Below are 21843 nucleotides of genomic sequence, written 5' to 3'. Positions count from 1 at the left end.
CTGCCATGAATGCACATTTAAGCAATGGGTCAGGTTCTGATTGTCCCATCAAAGTTGTTAAACGTTTGAGATCTGCCAGATATACATCTACAGCTTCACCATCTCTTAAAGCTCGGTTTTGCAGCTGAATATAAGCACTGAACCTGTCTACACTAAAAGCTGTCAACAAAGCTGCCTTTAGTTTAGGGTAGTCTTCCTTGATATCATCTTCTAAATGTTTATACACGGCAAATGCTGCTCCTGACAAGAATAATGGTAAGAAGGTTGTGAGATCGTCCACTTTTTGAAGCTTGGCCACTAACTCTAGCTTGTCCACCCAGACACTGAAGTCACCACTTTTACCATCCTCATATGTCTTGATAAGCTCGGATACCTTCACTGACATTTCTAGTGTAGTTTAGAGCCGAAATAGCTTGTGGTTTATTAGAGCAATCACAAAATGTACACCTTGACACTACGCATGTATTCTCATTAATGCTGGCTTGAGGGATTAGTTCTAGCTACATGACAAAGAGGGTGTTACATAATACATTACATAATATGATGCAAACTACACCATGGTTAAAAAAGCAGGACTGAAACACCAACCAGCAAAATATAAACTCGTTCAGTCTAAGGTTTTCTATATGGGTCATGAGATTAGCAAAGAAGGGTTGAAAATTAACCTTGAGAAAGCATTAGCATCTTTGGACTGGCCATTTTCGGAAATATCAGGGAGTTGCAAGGCTTCCTTAGAACAAAAGTGTACTAGCGTCAGAACATACCAAACTTTGCTACTACAGCACAGCCTCCGCACTAGCTGATGACAAAATGAGAAGCCTTGGCTTAGGGAGACAATCAGCAAACAATATTTAAAGCCTCAATGAGCACATCTTCTCTGCTCCAATCCTACGATGTATCAAACCAAGTTAGCCCTATCTACCAGATACAGATGCTAAAGATTACCGGGTGAAAGGCAATGTTGTCCCAATTGCGAGTTGAAGCTGAAATATATTTTTTCTATTTAACAGAAACTCTGGCACCTGCGGAGTGGAATTAATATCTAACCAACAAAAACCTGATGGTAGTAGTCACAACCGTCAATCTCTGCTGGCTCTGCCTCTATGAGCAACAGCTCCTGCCCAGAACAGACCAAACTTCCCTCTCGGGGCTATGAAGGGAGAAATAGTCATTCTACCGAGTAGCCCACTACCAGCAGATGCTAGCAAAATTGCAATGCTGCAGGGCGGATTAGCTAAACCAGCAGACTTGTGAAGACTGCTGGCGATGCAAACTCATTGAGCTGAATAATGGCAGACCCATCTAAATATTGTTAATCAGGGAAAACTAGTCTTCACCGTGTAGATTTTAGGGCAAACCTAAAAAACAATGTAAGAGGTTGCCATAACAATGCATGAGATGGTTGGTCATTCGGGCCGACTTGCTGCTTTAATTGTTGCAGTTTTATGGGCTGTAATGGGGTTGGCTAAGGCTATCCTATGGTTTTTTTGAAATCATTCATTATACACAAAAGAAACAGGCAGAGTTCCAAGCCACCATCCAAAGACATGTGGCCAACGTGCATCAGGAGATCTCAAATGATGTAGAGACAAACTGAGTGCAGCTGGAACTAGAAAACAAGAGCTCTGGAAACTGCATGAAATCGGGCAATGTTTTAGAGTATGGTTGGGTTGAGCACTGAAAGACTGAACATCTTCTCACAATTAACCATGGCCATCGGCTGTCTTAGAAACTTCCTTGTTAAAAACACACACCTTGACCTACTCTGGCATAGACAGGTTGATTGGTTTCTTTTTTCATGCTTGGTTCGGTTCAGGTCTAACAGCTAAAATGACAAAGCTGGTCAAGATTGGAGAGATGCTCCAGGCAGTAAAATACAAAAGGAAAAAGCCAGCTATGAATAGGCTGAGCCTACACACAACCCAGTAATGACAAAAAAGATAATATACTTAGTAGGCTCCCTACCAATGACACAAAAGGGCAATAAAATGATTACTGTGTTGCGAGACTATTTCACCTGGGTATAGGATGAATAAGTTCCTTGATAATAGCCAGTACATTGAAGGAACAGGTGTTATTCTACATCGGTTTGCTAGATCATATCCACACAAACGGGGGCGCAGTTGGAGAACCAATAATAAGAGAGCTCTTCCAACTGTAGTGGCAGTTGAGTTTCACATCACCTACTAATACCCCAAGCAATCAGAATATTTTCTCTAGGTTTTTAGAGTGTTTTGGGATATGATACACTCAGCCACCAAAATGATGGCAAACATGTCAAAGCTATTTTAAAACCTAACACTTTCAGGTCTGTTGCAATATCAACCCCTTCTAACGAACTTCTGCCGGACCCATTATTAAGCGGTGGAAAGGAAGAAGAAGTTGGAGGAACACACAGCTCGCTCCACCAATGGAGACCTGTCAAGGAGAGCATATTTTTTCTGCACCTGATGATTGGGTCTAGATAATATACAAGATAAGATGACAAAGAGACAACCCTAAGCTCCAAGCCAGATTTTATGGACCAAACCAGGTTATGAAACTTAACCCAACAAAATATAACTGGTAGATTTGTGGTGGTTAGATCGGAGAAGGTCCGTCATTCATACAAATCAAGGCCCATCTGAAGCCCTATCAAGCATGCCCACATGAGTTGAACTTGAGAGATTTATTGGCACAAAGAAGCATGAGGAAATGGCCAGAAAAAGTGAAAGAGCTCTCATTTCCAAAGCTGGATTTTTAGGAGTCTATAGAAATATTTTTCAGATCAGGGACAGTAAAAGAAAAAAGAACTATGGCTCTAAAGACTCAAATAAAAAAACTACAAAATTTTAGCACAACACGCCGGCTGGGAAGGCCAGAAGAGCTGGCACTAACCAAAGTGTTGTACAATCTCTGACTGGCCAGACAATCCAAAAACCTGAATGATGTAGGGATTAAACATGCCCAAAAATTACATGCACTGCTTCAATACAACCTGTGAAGAATGATACAATTATGTCAGAAAAGTGCCTAAAGTTCCAAATAGACTCTTTTGCAGGAAATCATCTTCATTATAGACAACTACCGAGCCAGTGCTACTCAATCTATATTATAATGAACAGCTTTCTAATTTTGGAATGTTCGAATCGTTAGCAGCAAAGTAAACATAACAATTTGCTTTAGGTATGTTAAACTAGTTTGAACCACTAATTTCAGACAAAGAATAATGGTCGGAGGACCTCACAGACTCAGACTAAGAGTCTGGTGCCAAATGTGGAAGCAAGCCTCAGCTAACTCAAATGAGGCAGTTTGGCTTCCACAGGAAAATACAGAAACCAAAAATGTTAAATACTAGGCCGGCTTTAAAAACACAGTTCATACCTCATTTAAAGTCCTAGAAAATGTTCCCATTGAGCTACACATTACCAGCTTTCAAACCTTTGCCTAGGCCCACCTAAATCAGCACTTATTGTGCCATACAAATGGCAATGCATTAGGCTGGATGAGACTAACCAAACCGGTCAACTTCCTCTAACTACATCTACATCTCTGGCCAATTAGAAGCATTGGTTCAGATTCTCTTTGGCCACAAACTTGAGCATTGAGGAAAGAATGGCTTGATAAGAATATTTGCTGAATCAAAAATATTGCCACCAAGTTGAAGCCAAAAAGAGGACCAGAAAGTTTTCCGCTGGCAGCTCGAATTAGAAGACATTTAATGTTTAGCTAGGCTGCGTCGACAAGCCAAAAAATAGTACAAAGGTATAATTTTTCTAAAAATACCTGGATTGGGGTGATGGCATTATTAAAAAACAATAGATATCAGTCTAGCATTTGTGGCTATTTTACCAGCAGCCTTAGAGGTTGACATCATATTTTTAGGCCCAAGCCATCTTCCTTGGTCCATTTACATGGCAGCACATTTCAAGGAATTGGGTAATGCAGCACTAAAAACATGAGGGTGGCCTGCATGGTAACATAATGTACTAGATGGAATTTTCTAAAGCGAGCAAGTTTCTGCGAAACAGAGGGAGAAGTCTTAACCTGAAGAATCAACTATGTACCCCATTCTTAATTGACTTTGTAAGGGTTAGCTAAAGTGGCAGAGCGAGAGGACAAGCACAGATATACAGACGAGACCATCACCCTATTAAAATTGAAACTCCAGCCCTCGAGGTGCACGCCAGACCAACTGTGTTGGCAAACCCTTAAGTGGAAATATCAGAATGCCGGTCTATCAGCTAGATCGTCAGTAACCATCAACGAAAAAAAGACCAGCTAGCGGCTCTGTAAAAGAGCCTCTGGGCAGGCATGACCAAGATCACAGCTGACATAGCATATGACTCATATTGAATTAACAGTATAGATAAGTTCCACAGGAAAAAAATTAATATCAAGAACAAGGAGCCTGGCATCACCGCTCCTTGGCCCTGTTGATTGCACACTCAAAGAAATTATTTTAGCTCACCATTACTTTAAATGGAACAGAGTGCTAAAAAACTTAGCCCCATATGTTAACTGAATGATAGATGGGTTGACTAGCTTCAGCACTACTTTGCCAAGAAAAGGACGACTCATGTGTCTCAGCGAAGAATGGGTGGACTGACCCAATTAGCTGAAAGATTAGTCAGACATTGGCTGGCACTGGAAAGACCGGCAGGCTTTGGGGAAAATTAGGTGGGCCAAAACTATAAAAAAGTGCAGCCAGAATTTAGGAAATGTATCAAAGCGGAAAGTCATTATCCTATTGTACTGTATGCTTTACGCTGTATCAGTATAGTTGTGAAAATCTAATCTTGTATCGCTTGAACATGTGGATTGTTTCAAAGTGAGAAGCAAAGGTTTTCGGTAGACTCTGTGACCTTGGTTAGTTGCTACACGCAGAATTCGCTAGATGAAAACATCAAAAACGTCAGTTTGTACTACTTGATTTGTCTTCTAGATTTAAAAGTCCTGCCATTCAGACTAACCTCAGTTCTGGCAAGTTTCGACAAAAATAATGAAGGGCTTCCATTACAGACTACAATGACAGACACCCTGGTTGTATTCAAACAACATACTTGTCAAAGCTGCTAATTTTAAGACACACCTTCGTTAGTGGCAGAAAGGCTTCCAGTAGCTAGAAGAAGCCACTAGAAGATATGGCCTATACATACTACACTCACTCCTTACAACTATACCTTCAACATATAGTCGGAAAAGACAGAGTGACAACGGATCCTAAAAAAGCACAAGTAGTACAATATTGGTCCTCTCCTTAAGCAGCTACATGGGTTTCTGGGTATGGTAGAATATTATTGGCAGTATATCCCCAATTTTGCTACCATTACATGCTACAAAAGAGAGCCTCATATTTTGTTTCAAAGAATGAAAGCAGCCTTTGAACAGCTTAAAACGAGCATCGCCACGTGACCAGTCAGGGGTTATTTAAATCTGGCCTTTAAAAACATGTTTTAGAAATAGATGCAAACAGCTGTGGTACAAGGCTGTGGCCTGTAACATGTGCAGGAAAGCAAAAAAGAGTATCATTGTTTGCTACACTAAGATCTTGGCACTACCAAAGGAAGTTGCTGGCCGCAACCAAGGCCGTAAAACACCAGTGAGCTAATCTTGTGTGGTCGGGAATTTTTGCTACAAACTGATCCTTTCTACAGAGTCCTCTAGCTCTGCATATAAAAAAAACTACATAATCAAGTTGCCAATGGTTGTAGATTCAAGCAGAGCAATGACATATGTTAAAGCACCAGCCGGCTAGAGCCATGGTAAAAACAATGGGTTAAGCCATCAAACCTGCAAAGACTGTCAGAAATGTGAGCTTAAAGAGATAAAAAGGAGCGCCATTGAGCATGAGTCATCTCGGGAAGGTCAAAAGCAGGCAAAAAGATAAAAACTGGCATTTTGAATTTGCTCTAGATACCCTTGAGGAGATACTTGGTTAACCAGACACACACCCTGCCTTAAATGTGCTCAACAAAGAGGCTTTGTCTAATCTATTAAAACCCTATTGCAGTCTTTTTGGGTGCTGCAAAAGTGGCAACCATGAACACTAAAACAAGAAAAAGGCCGATGGTAATGCAAACTGGTGCTCATTGAACCGGTAGCGGGCATGCATAACAATTTTACTAAAGACACCAAATCATTGCCAAAAAACTGGAGTCATGGAGCCAGCAATTTAGGAGAGACAAAATAAGAGATTCTTACACCACTTGACACAATTCAAATTCCCCAGCCAACTTTGGCCAAAGGTGGTCATGGATATGTTTGATCTTTTTCCAAGATTTTGCAAAAAACAAGTTGGTACTGGTTTCAAAATAATACTTTGAACAGCAACAGGCACACCTCACTCTAAAAGAGATCTGCTGCAGTTGTCACTAACAGTTTGAATAATATGTTTTTTCCCACATGATCCTATCCGAGCAGTTACACACTGATCAACGCAAAATGAGAGCTAACTGATGACATAGTTTTGCTAATTGCGTCAGGTGGATAAAACTAAAGTTAACCCTTACTATTTCTACTTTGACAAAATGACAAAAAAAATCTATAAAAGGTAGAAAACTCCTCAGGGTGCTAGGGGTAACAAAGGACTGTTAGGAATGGCATCAACTTCTTTATAAATTGACAAGTGCGTGTTGAGGCAAACTATATTCTGCCACATGACAAACAGCTAGTAAGCTCATGCTAGGGCAAGAACAACAGTTACCAAACTAACCAGAGTGCCAAGGGTACTCAGTGAGTTTCACCCAACAAATGAGTATACAGGTGACAGACAGAAAAAGCTTAATGAAACTTGTAACATTTTCAGGCAGGCACGAATGAAAACTAAAAAAAAGCTCAAGTAAAGCCACTGTGGTACACAACTGATGACTGGGTATGAATGATCAACTAAAGGAGGAGACTGAGACAACCCCAACCTAACTTTATTGAACCAGATCAGGCCATGGAAGTTTTGCAGAACTACACATACTTGATAGAGAGACAAAGCCAGTCAACAGTTCTAAGCGAAGTCTCCTCCACCTGACCTACAAATTCTGGAAAAGGTTGTGCTGAGCAATGGCTACTCTAAGGCCCAGGTGATGCTTGGAAATCTAAAAAAAGGTCACAAAAGACGAAAACAGTGCCTAATCAGCTAGAAATTCTAAGAATTTTATGTTTCTGGCCAGTCCCTAACCCTCGTACCAAGCCAAAAATGAGATTCAAGGCGTTTACGGGGAAAATTGATCAACAATTAGACTTATCAATCGTAACTTCAACACTAATGGGACCAGAGATAGAAGGTTTTGTGGTGATTTAGTCAGAACAATCTGACACTCCAGAACAGTCAAATAAATTTTCATTGCATATGCATAGGCTTAGCAAGAAGCAGAGAGTGAATGACTAATATGCAGAGCAGGTGTGCCATAATTTCATGCAAGCCCTAACAATGGGATACTGGTGAAGAGACTCGGCAGAGGAAAAAACACATTAGTAGGTTAGACCACTTTGCAAAGAAACCTTGTGCTACAACTAGCAAACCCTCAAGATGAACTGAAAAATCTCTATATAAACAACACAAACAAACTTCAAACATGAATAATAATGACTGGATCAGATAAGCTAATTACCTCTATATAGAAAATGCTCTGCATCATCAAACCCTTTATGTTGATGGATGTAGACAAACTACGGTACCTTTTAGAATTCGACAAGGAAGCTGAAGCTGTGTATAAAATTACACTTGGGCCAAAAAACTTGTTCAAATCACCAAGTTAGAAGTTCAGCGCTACAGCAGCTAGTGATTTAACAAAGGAAACTAACAGAGCTATTGATGACAACAAGACCGCCTTGGCTGATATTGCTCCGAATGTTAAAAAGTAGCAGGATATATTTGCACTGAGTCAACCTCAGATGGCATCAAATCTTTGGCTTCAACTAAAACAGATCACAAAGCTGCTTGTGCATCACCATATTAGAGCCAGCAGTTTGGGTGTGGGCTGTCTAGCTTAAATGACACAACTTTTCACCAAACAGGGTCAGCACCACAAAAGCGAGGGGACAAAGGTTTGGCCAAGCTGAAAAACTTGGGCCCTGTCGAGCTAGATACACGCCAACTGCAGGTCATAATAAAAGTTTTTTTTTGTAAAAGTGATTGACCCAACAGCTATAAAAGGGCAGACTTGTTAAACAGATGGAAGATCAACACATAAAATATATTTACCAAGAAGGAAGGTCTAGCTCTTGGCCATTTTACTTCAGGCAATAAAGAAAAGACTGTTAAGGGGGTGAACACACTTGTATACTCAGTGAGGCCACCTTCTACCAACACTGTATGACTAGAATTTAGAAAAATAGGCAAACAGCCAACACAAATGGTAAAAAGGCCATACAGACTTTATTGAATTTTTTCCACAACTCTGTGAAACTGTGACGACAGCCATAAAAGAGTGCAAAAACCAGTGTAGTATTTGCTCCTACATTACTAGCGACCAAAAAACCATCACCATTTTTTACGGCACTTTGCATTTTTTGGTACCACTGTACCTAGCAACTTGAGTCCATGGACCAGATGAACCGGCGTTCAGCAATCCATCAATTGCTAGAGGATCTATCCGATGATAAGTGCCATGGGGCTAATCTTGGCCCATTGGGACTGTAATTGCAAGTTACAGATGTCTCTGTGTAAACCATCCCCAGCTTTCAAAAGGTGCAAAGTAATGATCTCAGCACGCTAAATGCCATTCAGGCTAATGACCCTAAAGGAAACAGAGGGAACCAGGTAAAAATCTCGAAAGATTTATGGGCTGTCAATTGGCTAACTAAGTGCTCTGGGCAAACCAGTAGTGGTGGACATGGCAGCTGAAACAGAATGGAGATCTGGTGGTCGATGCTGCTTCAGCGGCCAGAGACATTTAATTCAAAACACACTTGAGAACAACATAAATTAGCCTTCTACTATGCAAGATGAACTATGCACAAGTTCATCGCCAACTAGACGATGAACTCAGAAGCACCACCTATGGATGCTACTCTCACTTTCCTAAGGCAGTTATTTTTGCCCAAGGCTTTAAAAAAAAGAAAAGTGGAAAGGAAGCCAGTTGGGCTTTGATGGGACCATAGTATAGCAAATATAGTCTTACCCTTGATAGTTGGAATAGCTAGACCCCATAGCTACATAAAGGCGGGCTGCACATCTATTCAGTAGACAGAAGGAGAAAAATTTTAAATTAAAAGATCCACAGACATCTGTCCTACTGATTGTTAATGGCTGGTTGCTAAGCTCTTCCATTATGAGGAGAAATATATCATTGATATCAAAAAGCATGAGTTTTATCAAATAATAGGATAAGTTAAAGATTAGCCTGTGGTGTAACATTCTTTAAAATTTTATAAAAAGTTTTACAGCAGGCTAATTTTTAAAGTTTACCACAAAATTTATGCAGATTTGCAGATTTCTATTGGAAGTTTTGACGTTTTCTATGCTTAGTTTAAAAATACATTTTTTCAAAAAGTGTTTTTTGTCATAAGACTGAAATAGAGTTACAATATGACACTTCCTTTAATAATAATGTTGTGGCTGGTCAGTATTGTCTTGTGATTTATCAGGAGTCATTTTTATTCAAGATAACAGAGCCTATTAAATCATGAAGGAGATTGCATTGAACCAAATTTGTCTCACTCATAAAAATGCTTTCAAAAAGTTTTTAGTTTCATGTTTGCCATGTACAGTCACAAGAAGAACAGTTTTATTTCACATGTCAAGTTTTCTGTGTTAAAAACCATATAACAAGAGTTGTCATTCTAGTTTGTAGCAAGGATTAAGCAAGTATAAAGGTGTACAGCTTTGCAGTGGTTAGGTTAATAAAAATTGAAAACCTTCATAGTATTTGTGTTATTATAGTTTCAAAGGTCACTGACAAAAACAGCACATTTTCTTTTAAACTTCTACTCAATAGCTTGTTCAAATAATTTTTTTTTTCTATTTGCCAACTGTTGTAAGAAAATAGCTTTTAAAAACACTACATTACATTAGATCATTTAGATTGGTACTAAATAGCCCAAAATGTTGGTGGTCTCACTGAGCTATTGTCTCATAATAGTTATGATGTCAAACTGTGAAAACTGCATAACAGTTTGTGGAAATTAAATCTATGAAAATGCAGCCAAACGACAAGCACAAAGTTACAGAAAAAATGAAACACTAATGATAGATTGAAAAAGAAAATGCAATCAAATTACTATGTGTATTTTCACATTGGCCTAACTTTTAGGAATGCTAGTAGTGGAAATATTCCATAATTTGAATGTAAAAACACATATAGTGATGTTTGAAAAGTAAGCACACATTTTGCATATTACCGCAGGTTGTGCTGAAATGAAAAGAATGAGCAGGTGGGACTAGAATGAGCGTAGACGAGACAATTTTTTCAGCTTGAATTCAACTTAAGGTTGGAAATGTACATACGACATGGGAAAGTTTTTAGATATGTGACAAGTTCTACAATGAGTTATATAAGGCAAAACCATCAAGAGGTAGTACTGAGATCAATCAAATTGCTAAACTCCTAAAGACTTGTAGACAACTGAATAACTAATTAAACCGGTAATATCAGGTTTCTTAATAAAATGTCCACATGTTAAAAGGAGATTATCTAGGATATGAAAACAAGAAGCAGATTTAAAGACAAATAATAAACGTACGCTAGTAGTAACTCTAATCCAAAAGTATTTACTAATCAGTGTATTTCCTATTTTAGACCCCAAACAACATAAACTGTAACGAACAACCAGAATACAGATATAATATAACTCCAGGGTATGGATCACGATGGCAGAAAGAATTAACTAGTTTTTTCTACCTTGATGGAGATGTACCATATACCTTCCGTGTTAGAGCTAGGAACAATGCTGGCAACTCAGATTGGGTTGTTATGACAGGCAGATCTTATGCACTGAGTAAGGTTTTACTTAAGTTATAACTTGAATGGTAATAACAATAATAAAAGAGAACTGTCTACAATAATTCTGTAGAAATTTATTTATTCATACACTGGTAAAGCTTATAAAATTATGATGTATTATTTACAAGATACATTCCCACGTTATAGGGTAGGTAGCATTCCAACTTTCTGCACTTACAGATCTCAACCGGCTCAAAGAAGGCAGCTATTAAGTTTGTGAAGATAAAAATCAAAAGTTATTAAAATATGGAATCAATTGCTCACCATTAATAATGAATTTTATATTGTAATCTTTAAAATAGGTGTGACAGAAAGTAGCAGAAAATAAAAGTAACATAGAATAAATTTTAATTGAGTTCAAATGTCAGCTCTCATTTAACTTTTTTGGCTATCTTTGGTTGTCTGACACTCAATTCTTGAGTACATTCTGACTATGCAGCAAAATGGCTGACAATATATAAATTTTATGCCTCCAAATCAATTTTCTACAAACCCACTGAATATGCAAATGTGGTAAGTGCTTACATGCACTAAAAATAATGTCCTTATAACATTTTCCATATTTAAAAACCATGATTTTTGATGGTTAGGTATGTATTAGGGTAAAACTTATGACTAACCTGATAAGCTTAGCTGTTTTAAACAGTACTATCATTGCACTTAGAAGGACTCCTAAATACGTGCATACCGCAGTACATACTGTAGTTGCTATTTTAGTTTACTTTTAAGTAGCATGAATAGGTTAATTTTGATGAAAAACTATTCTTTGATGAGTTTTAGTAGTTAACTCGTTGCTACAGAGCATAGGACCAAATTTATTACTAAACTCATGGTTAAATATTTTTGGAAAATCACAGTTTTTCATGTAAACAATGAGTGTTACCACTGACTAGTTGGTCTGTCAGAGCTGTAAAGAGTCTTCTTGCAGCGATCTGTCAACATAGAACATAGTAGAGTGTCTAGTTCATTAATGAATATCTCTTGTACAATTAAAAAGAGAAACCTTACCGACTGCACATACTGTAGTTTTTTCTAGATTATTTCTAGTGTTTTTAAAACTAGAATTTCTATTTTAAAGCTCTAGAATTGTTTTATTTGTCAAAGATGTTGTGGGTTTGTAAACTATTATTTTCTAACCTATAGATAGTACTGTTATTGAACCCATGGTAGACCTTAATTGTAAATAACGTTTTGAAATTTATATTTACAGTATTCTGATAAAATAACTCTTGTTTCGAGGGTAGAACTTTGCATTGCTTACTCACAGTAACATTTGCCCCGTAAGTCTCGCTATGACTTTTTTAATTTTAAGGTCCGCAGTTTGTCTCTGATGATATACATGTCATAGCAACCAACTCTAGCTGTGTGACAGTATTTTGGTCTAACCCGACATACCCCGGAGGTAACATATCGTCATACGAGGTGAGTAAGCACAATTAATTTATACTAAACATTCTTTGACTGATCTCTGCACTTTTTATTTTACCGTTGTTTCCAAGATGTGACCAATCCATACTAAGATATTCATTACCTGTTATACATGTACGTCTGCTACCAGCATTTTAATGTCATCAATTAAAGTTTAGCATTATTAATTAAAACTACAAACACAACACACCTTAGTCTCTCTCTCTCAAAATCTAAATAATTTTTTTTTTTTAATTTTTTGTACATCCACACTCTATCCTAAAACAACCTTATAATGTTCAGAATTCAAGTTTGTATTTAAAAAAATTATATGGCTTATTGTCAGAATTTTTCTCATTTGAGTCTTTGAAATCTCAAAATTAAACAGGCAACACAAGTTTTTATTCAACTAGTTGTTCTGTACAAAATAATTCTAATTAGTAGTTCTGATGAACTGGTAATTTTGGTGAAGGTAACTTTTCTGAAGCATTATATTTTTGTTGAGTAATAACAGCAGAGCAACAACAATATTGTGTTGATAATCATTTAAATACTTTATTGCACTAATTTCAGTACAAATGTGGAACAAAGGGGTTTGTTATGGCTGCTAATGGACAAATGAGTTATCCATTCTGTGGTTATCAACCTAACACTGATGTTACATGTACAGTACGGGCTACTAACAGTGCTGGAAATGGTGAAACATCTACATCAAACAAGACACTTTGTGCTGGTAAATAAATGTGATCTACGTTCAACAGTTTATGAAATCAAAATTTGCACAATACATGAAGTGCTTGTATACTTTGTATGCATGAGCCCAATAAAGGGTTTTTTGCTCAACTGAATTTTTGCTAGGTGGTGTAATTAAACAAAAAAATCGAATGAAGTTGAAAACTATTAGTGGTATTATTTTATGATGAACAATCGAAAGGTTTTATGATCTTTGAAAAACAAATAAATTTTGGATTCATTAGCTATAGCGCAATAGCTGTTAACTCATAAAAAACAGCAACTGCCCCTTCAATAGTTTTGACATATGATTTTAACACTTGTAAGCTTGTATGTACTATAAAAAATAACATTAAGTTATTGTACCTGTAACACATGCTATCTTGCTTTCACATAAATGTTGAAAGTTAGAAAAAATGGCTATTCGTGTTTTCAAGGAGTTAAAAGTTGTAAAGATAACACAAGTGGTTAATTCCAAAAAATTTGAAAAAGTTTCCACAAGTAAATTTCTCATTCTGTTACATTTATTTTATTTTATTTTGTTGTATCATAACTGGGTGCTTTTGCAGCAGTTTGGGCCATTGGCTGTGTAAAAAGACACATTATGATGAAAGTTAATGTTAATTGTTTAAAAGATTATTCAGTATGCATAGCCGTTTCATCCATATTATGAAAAATTTAAAACAAGGCATTGAATGCTTGACAACCTTAGGTTTTCTTGAGTGTTATTGCAAAATTATTTAGCATTTAAACTAGAATCAAATTGCATATACTCATTTTTTCATCTTTTGCAAAATGCAAAGTAATTCATATGCTAGCTGAGAGCAACCTTCTAAGACTGTTTCACAGTTTAACTCATTTTACTAAAAAATTTCAACTATTTTTTAGGTTCCCTTTGTTGTGCATTTTCATGCTAAAACATTTCTTTACTACTTTTACTTCTTCAATACTATTTCAGCTCATCCCACAGCTGTGTTTAATATACAATGATTAAAGAAATTTTCTGATTGTCTTCATTTGAACTGCTAAAAATTTGATAATTTAGGATCTTACTATTTGCATTTAAATAATATGTCTACGTGTACCTATGTTCTTACAGTTACAAAAAAAAACATTATGAGCTTTATTGACGATTGAATTTTTACTTTATTCAAATTTTACCACGATTACATGAAATTATTTTGCAGTTGTTACAAAATCAATAGCTCTGTTTTTTTTACACAAACAGCTAAAAAATCATATTTCATAACATTCAGCTGATGTGCTTTAGTTCAATTTAAGATTCTTGATCTAACACCTGATACTTGACAATATGGCTCTATAAATTTGGTTCCTGCGACCACCACTTCATCAGTATAAATTTACGTCAAATAACTTCATCATACACTTGTTCAACAGTTAACATAGACCAATTTAATTTTTAGCTCCAAGTTTTACCGAAGAACTGAGTTTGGTTGATGACTTCAACAGTGATACCAATAGCAGAGATGTTGATGTTAAAGTTAATACCGAGGTATTTATTTAATCTCCTTTTTAAAGCAAAGCTGATATAATTAGAAAAAAGGAATCTCATTATCATGTTTGTGAGTATCACTGTGTTACATCAATTTCTTACCCTGCTTACTGTAATATGTTTCAGAGAATAATCATCAACTGTGACAGCCTAACACAAGTTAGATACAAGATTAACAATGAACAGTACAAAGCAAGTTCTGCATTTAATGATCTAAAACCAGTCACCACATACAACTTTACTGTTAAGGCAACCAATGACAAAGGATTTGTTAGCTTCCAATCACATACAATAACTACAGGAGAAGCAAGTAAGTATTAGCTGAAGTAAGAATACACCTTTAAAAAGTAGTCACTTTTTAAATATTGAACTAATTCAGTTTCATTTGGATACACTTTAAAATAAAGCCTATCTAAGCAAATATAAATTTTTTGAAACAAAGAAAAACTATAGCAGTCGACTAGCAAAAATAAGAAACATCACTTACTCCAAGCTTAAAACATAGCAAACTGTAGTCAAGCCATATCATTCTAAAAGGGGTTTATAACTGTTTTAAATCTTTTTAACAAGTATTTTAATTTAGTGACTAAATGTTTCTCACAAATACATGATTCTTTTTCACTGAATAAAATTACCTTCAGCCCTAGGAATTGCTTTTGTCTCATCTAAAACGTTAGTGGATAATCTTTTTAGTGTATAATAAAAATAAAACCTTAAACTAATCAGTGACCAACAAAGCATTAAATACATTTACGTTGTTATATATTTTCTAAGATCTCCTAATTTTTGCAGCATGTATTGAAAACTATTTTTGTATATAAAGCAAACATTTAGTAAGTTTTTTTATTTTCGTAGACCACTTCAAGCAAATACCTTAATCAGCGTTTTCCTGCTGACATAGCAATTTTTCTCTTTCTAAGCCCAAACAGATTTTCTAGTTATGCTGCATTATAGTCAAATGTGGTGAAATAGATACTTCACCAAATCTTACCACATTCCTTAGTGATTCTTTTATTTATTCCACATAGCTAGTTATAATAATATTATAACTAGCTATGTGGAATGAATATTATTTGAGTGATGATAAAATAGTATGAATGTAGCAACAATATTTAGACTTTTTTTCCTTTTAGTTTCACTTTTGATCAAGGAAATGTCTGCTCATATAATAATTCATCAACTTTGTTTGTATTTAACTTTGTCTGTCATGCTCTAATTTAGTGTAAATGTATGCTAAATTGTTTTAATATGTAGTCATTTACTTGTCATGCCTCATACATAAACTACCTAAACTCATTTCTGAGCTCTCTGTACAGTACTGAGAAGTATGAACATGATTAAATTTTGAACAAATATTGATAAAAGTAAGAATAAGGTAAGAATTAATTTATTTATCTATTCAAGTTCATAACTATAGATATGTCATCTAAACGGCTTTTTCACCAGCAACCGGCTTTTTCACCAGCTTTTTCACCAGGTTAATCTCTGAGTTAGGACTGACTATATAGAAAAATAGCCAACACAGCCACTAAAATTAATAATTTTTTACTTAGTTGTCAGTTCTTACCTACAGTGTAATTGGTGTCTGCTATTATGTGTTTTTTGACATTTCATTGAAAAAGTTCACCAGTACTAAAATTGGATTTAGGAAAAGTTTTCTTTTTATCTTAACTTGCCCTGGTAGTTTTAGAACTAGATAGTTTAGTTTTTGCCAGCAAACGTTTTGATATAATCAAAACTCTTAACAAACTTTAGCTTAATTACAAATGCCTAACAGATTAAAATTTTAAAATTGAAGGATTAGCTCTAAAGTTAAACATTAAGGTGAAACATTATAGGTGCGTTAGGCAAAGAAAAATTTGTTACCTACTCTCAAGAATTTCAAAGTAGTAATTTTTGTGATGTAACCAGATTTTGATATTGTAGTTGTTTTACCTTCATGATTGTCAATTTTAATCAGATGAACAGCAAACAATAGTTAGCGTTCAATCACAACTAATTAATGCAACAAACAATAATCTAAGTTATGTGAAACTAAACCCATATACAGTCACAAAACCTTGAATGATATGCTCAATGCAGATCTTATACGGAATTTACTTTTGTCTAAGATAATTGGCTCACCACAAATTATTATTATCTGATATTAAATGTGATATATAATGATATTGTATATTATATATGATATTATAATGTTTTCTTTCAACAACACCAATAGCAGTACTTGATGTACAGCTTCAAAATTTTTAGAAGCATTTGATAAGATGCCTAAAATGCTATTAAACATTATAAATATCCTTGTTTAAAAATGAAGAAGCATCTGTATTTCATTATGTAATCAATTAAAAGGTGTTCACTTGTTTACAAAAAGTTCTTAAATACTAGTGTTGTATTGCAGAGCCTGAGAAACCCAGCAACTTAACACACATAGAAGATACACCATGTGTCACAATAAGGTGGGAGGAGCCTCTTATTCCTAATGGAGTTATTACAAACTATTCAGTAAGTGAAAATTACTTTTTGACTACTATATATAGTCTATAGATCTATGAATTACTCTGTTCAGTCAAACTTCTGAAATGTTATTAGTTCACAAAAATATTGGTATAAAGTAACCTATATACGCTAGTTACATCAGTTCCATGTAGCAGTGAATACTTTAAAATCTTTATTACTATTGAAATTTGTTTATGAGTCCATGCATTTGTAGGCTTGTCTATCAATTTGTTCACGTTTTGCGATTACAAATGGCAAAGGTTATAAGCTGTTGCAACTATTTGGAGGCCTTGCCAAGCCATTGAAGGCTGATGTCACTGATTAGCTTAGCTGGTTACTATGTCAACTTAATAAGCTAAGTTTGATGAGTCTGAGCCCTACAACGACCAAATGTCTAGTTATCCTAATAAATGCATATAGGCCTACTTAATTTTTTGATTGCTGGAAAGTTTGAAGGATTTAAACAACTGCAATTTTAACAAAACATAAAAGGCTTTTTAATACCTTTACTGCTCTGTAGCTTTTTTGAAAATTCTACATTAATTGAAAGGTCACATTTTTTGTGTGAAAATGCTAAATCTTAAAGTCTTTTGTCTATATTTAAAGCACAATTCAAACAAAGCTGATTTCAGGTATCTACAATAATTATTATTATATATTATTACAATTATTATACTATCGATGGATCCTTTTCGTCAGCCTGCTCTTTTTTACTGCCACAAAACAATGTTTAGTATCTGAGTGGCACTAATATAAATGGCTCTGTGTGATAGGCTTAAGCTGTTTCGTGTTTGAGATTTTAATTGCGTCATTAATGGCTTTTCCCCAATTTTGTTATTCTGTGGAAGTTTGAACATTTAAAACAAGCACTGGTGTAACTTAAAATAAAAGGCTTTCAAATTTTTATTACACTTTCTAATTTAAAAATTTTGAGAAGAATTTAAACGTGGGTAATTATTATCGACAGTTCTTTGAGCCATCACAAATAAGTTTCAAATAAAACTGACTTCAAGAAGGTGGAATGACTACAGAACTTTTAAATGTTCAAGAAAAAGCCAACAATTTTAAAGAATGAAATTTAGACAAATTATTTTTTATTTGTCAGCCACGTAGGCTCATAAATAAAGAGAGTAGTGGCTATGATTTAAATGAGTGACAGTAAGATAGAATATTACATTGGATAATTCATTTTACTTTTACTTTACTTACAAAAAAACTGAATGATAGCAGTAGCTGCCATGTAGCCAGCTTGTAATTTATATTCAAAACATATTTTCATATTAATTTGTATGATTGTGTTAGCGGTAGTTCTGATTTTATTTTAGAGTTTATAGGTCACATATAGTTACAGAAAACCTGCTATGCAAACAATAGTTAATTATTAAGGAGTTGCTGTGAGAAGTATAAATGGTTTCTATATTAAAATTTTGAAAACTATTTCACTCCGTTTTTATATAACGCCATAATAAGTTTACGAATAGAATATAATGCTCTAACTATTGGGTAAAAAAGTTCATTTGGTTAGTAAATAAAACTGAAATTTGTTTGCAAAACTGAAAAGTTTGTGCCCTGTAAGTTAAAACACTGGCTGAACAAAGCAAACAAAATGCAGTATTTTTTATCACCAAATCAGTTAAAAAAACGTGTTCTGAGCAAATAAAACAGCTGAATGTATTCAACAAAAATTTCTGGAAATCTTTAATTCTAAATAACAATGACATAATTGCCTATTTTTTCTATTAAGATAAATAGTGCAAAGCAGAAATTACAGATTTATTAAAATTTGCTATAGTTGCTTTCACACAAAAATAATGAACAGTCACTTGGACCTAAAATAAGATTAGGATTTTCATAGCTAGCAGAATGTCTGTCTAGCACTTGAGAGCCTAATTTACTTAATTTTAGTAATCTGCAATAGTGAAAATAGTGAAACAGTCATTCACTAATTTTGTTTGCTGATCAATACATTGTAATACAATTTAAGCAAATGCATTTTATATATTTAAACTAATAATAATGTGTTGAATTCATTCTCACCTAACTTAAACACCTACATGTACATGTACTTATTTAGTTGCATGAAACTAAGAGTTTTTATGTAATTACAGCACCTTTGCCACAAAGTTGAAAATGACAACCAAAACAAAGAATGGATTCAAACTAAAGACAATGAGGCAGTATACTGTGATTATGATGCAGGAGACCGAGTGCAATGCAGAGTTAAAGCATCAACTTCTATAGGAACTGGACCTAAAGCATTGGTAGACCTACAGATGCCTTGTGGCAGTAAGTTGTTATATTTTATTTAGGTAAGTTGCAGCTAGTTTGAATAATATCTAGAAAAAGTGATATCAAGTAAATGTAATGTTTAAAATCAACAGTGGGTACAAAATATAAAACTATTCGAATACTAGCAATTCATGTCAGTAAAACGATTTTAGAGTAAACTGATGCTGCTTTGCTACATATTATAAAAATTTTAACTTTCAGAGTGTTTAGTTTTAATATACCTCTACTTGATAGGAAAATTTCTAAGAAAATTTTCACATCAAGAGAAATCCACATCAGGAAAAACAGTTCCTACATGTAGTGCTTGTAAAGTCATTAGCTATAAAATCTTGTCACTTAGATACTTTCGAGTTTGCTATATACTTTTCTATGCTAATATTGACGTTGTTAATATTAGTTATCAGTTATATTATGCTGGGTTTCTAAACAGAATGTTGGTAGATAACCATATGTAGTTAGTGATACATCCATAGTCAGGTTTTGCTCATATTCAGCATGAATTTACACAATTTCCCTACATTCAATTGTATTACTTAGTTAAGCCTTTGATGACACCTTATACACCATCCTTATTATAGTCTAATAAATGAAAAAAAGATAACTCTTAAAGACATGGTCATATTCTCTTCACGGATATAGAGTTGACTTTTGAAGATTGTATAGCCGTCCACATCAGACTTGCCTGTACATGACTTTGCAACCCATTTTTTCTGTAACAAAAATTAACGAGTCACTGCAGTTGTACCCTTTCAAATAGTTTTCAAACTTTTCTATTGAGTACATTCACATAGTTCTTCAAGATAAACACACAATAAATTTTAAAATACGCGACGTCAAACAAGCTCGGTTGTTGCGTATAAGTCCTTAAAGTAACAAAACAGTTGTGGGATAGCCGGAAAGCATAAGTGGCGAACATTTTTGCAAACTTGTAAGCATGTGCAATTAAGGTTGTAAAGTTTGTTGATTAGAATCTATAAAAAGATATCTTAAATTTTTAGCGAACTCACTCTTATGTAATATTATCACAAGATTGTTTATTTCGCAATAGTTTTGCCAGCATATACCTTTCACAATATTTGGACACTTACAGCTTTGTTTAGCTGATCATATAGCGCATCAACTTCAACCATTTACATTGTTCCAGCATTCTGCACATCATTTGTTTTATAATCATTTTAGGTCCTGAACGTCCCAAATTTAACATTACTCCTTTTCAAAACTCATCAGCATCTCTCAACATTTCTTTTGAGGTAACATATTACTGTACTAAGTTCTTTATAATGCTTGAAATAATTTTGAGATAATTTAGAAAATGGCTAGAAGCTCAATGGCTACTTTTTAATGATTTTAACTCAGAAACATGTTATTTTGCTGTCTTAAAACAACACACTAATAATTTTTATGTAGTAAAACCTGTCACATTGCAACGATTTTGTTCTATTTCATATTTAAGAAGGTTTATCTGCAAAAGCTAATTGATTTTTACTGCAACATAATTTACCTTGACTTTGGCTGATATTCTAGGAGTCCAATTCCTATTGTGATAACATCATCTACTATGTCATCACTGTGAGCCGGGATGGATCACTGACTTACAACGATACTACTGAGACTCATGGGATCATCATCATTAATAATTTGCAAGGTTTCACTAACTATTCAGTGATAATAACAGCTGTCAACAATGCCAACCTAAAGAAAGAAAGCATCCAATATATTCTCACAAGTGAAACAGGTAAGCTTTAGTTCTCATGCACACATTTATACAACTTCATGTTTTTTGCAAATGAAATTCGGAGTATTTACAATAAGCAAGTTTTCAGAAACAATATTTAGCAAAAATGTAGAAATATATAAACAAATTTAAAAAACATATTTAAACAGTCTTTAAGAAGCTTTACACATTGTCAATAATGTTAGATGTTAATTGTGCGTGCTAATATACTATTGATACTACATCAGTCTACAAATTAGGAGCTGCTTCTTTTTGGTCGGCTGATAAACAATGCAGTCAAATATAGCAGCTTGCATTATTTTAGCAGCTGTACAATTTTATACTCAATGTTTTAACATTTAGCATCTACATGTGTGTTTCGATTGAGGGCAACAACATTGTTGTAAAGTTTCATAGATAATTTTAGTTATCAAAATAATTGAGATACGTGTCCATAATCAAATTAAGTAGTTTTTAAATTCAACTTTTGATATACACACAATATGTTTAACAGATGTGTGATTATATAAAAATCCTAAATATTTTTGTTATAATTTAAACAATTGAATATAGTTTATATTATGTTACAGTTACAAATCTAGTGCACATCTATTTTTGTACAGCTACTTATGGATAGCCTCTTTATTTGTATTTAGATCTGCCTGGAAAACCAAATATCATTGCTATACAATCAACTTCAAAAAGCGTCTCTATCAATGTTACTCAACCAGAAGTTCCAAATGGTATCATCAAAGGCCATGTTGTAAGTTTGG

At 34.6% G+C, this 21843-nt stretch overlaps 1 protein-coding gene across 1 annotated transcript in view; it reads left to right on the top strand.

Moving 5' to 3' along the window:
• Nucleotides 1-557: 557 nt before the first annotated feature.
• Nucleotides 558-21843, top strand: part of LOC137400558 (phosphatidylinositol phosphatase PTPRQ-like) — a 29138-nt gene continuing 7852 nt past the window's right edge. The window contains exons 1-11 of the mRNA XM_068086884.1: nucleotides 558-744; nucleotides 4071-4230; nucleotides 8656-8737; nucleotides 10716-10914; nucleotides 12232-12341; nucleotides 14698-14881; nucleotides 16970-17073; nucleotides 19176-19353; nucleotides 20536-20606; nucleotides 20881-21091; nucleotides 21727-21833. Coding sequence (XP_067942985.1) covers nucleotides 558-744; nucleotides 4071-4230; nucleotides 8656-8737; nucleotides 10716-10914; nucleotides 12232-12341; nucleotides 14698-14881; nucleotides 16970-17073; nucleotides 19176-19353; nucleotides 20536-20606; nucleotides 20881-21091; nucleotides 21727-21833 — 1593 coding nt within the window. The remainder of the gene's footprint in view (nucleotides 745-4070; nucleotides 4231-8655; nucleotides 8738-10715; nucleotides 10915-12231; nucleotides 12342-14697; nucleotides 14882-16969; nucleotides 17074-19175; nucleotides 19354-20535; nucleotides 20607-20880; nucleotides 21092-21726; nucleotides 21834-21843) is intronic.

Source organism: Watersipora subatra, chromosome 7 (assembly GCF_963576615.1).
Source record: "Watersipora subatra chromosome 7, tzWatSuba1.1, whole genome shotgun sequence".
NCBI lineage: Eukaryota > Metazoa > Bryozoa > Gymnolaemata > Cheilostomatida > Watersiporidae > Watersipora > Watersipora subatra.
The sequence above is the reverse complement of the archived record's forward strand: the minus strand, read 5'-3'. Positions and strand labels throughout refer to the sequence as shown.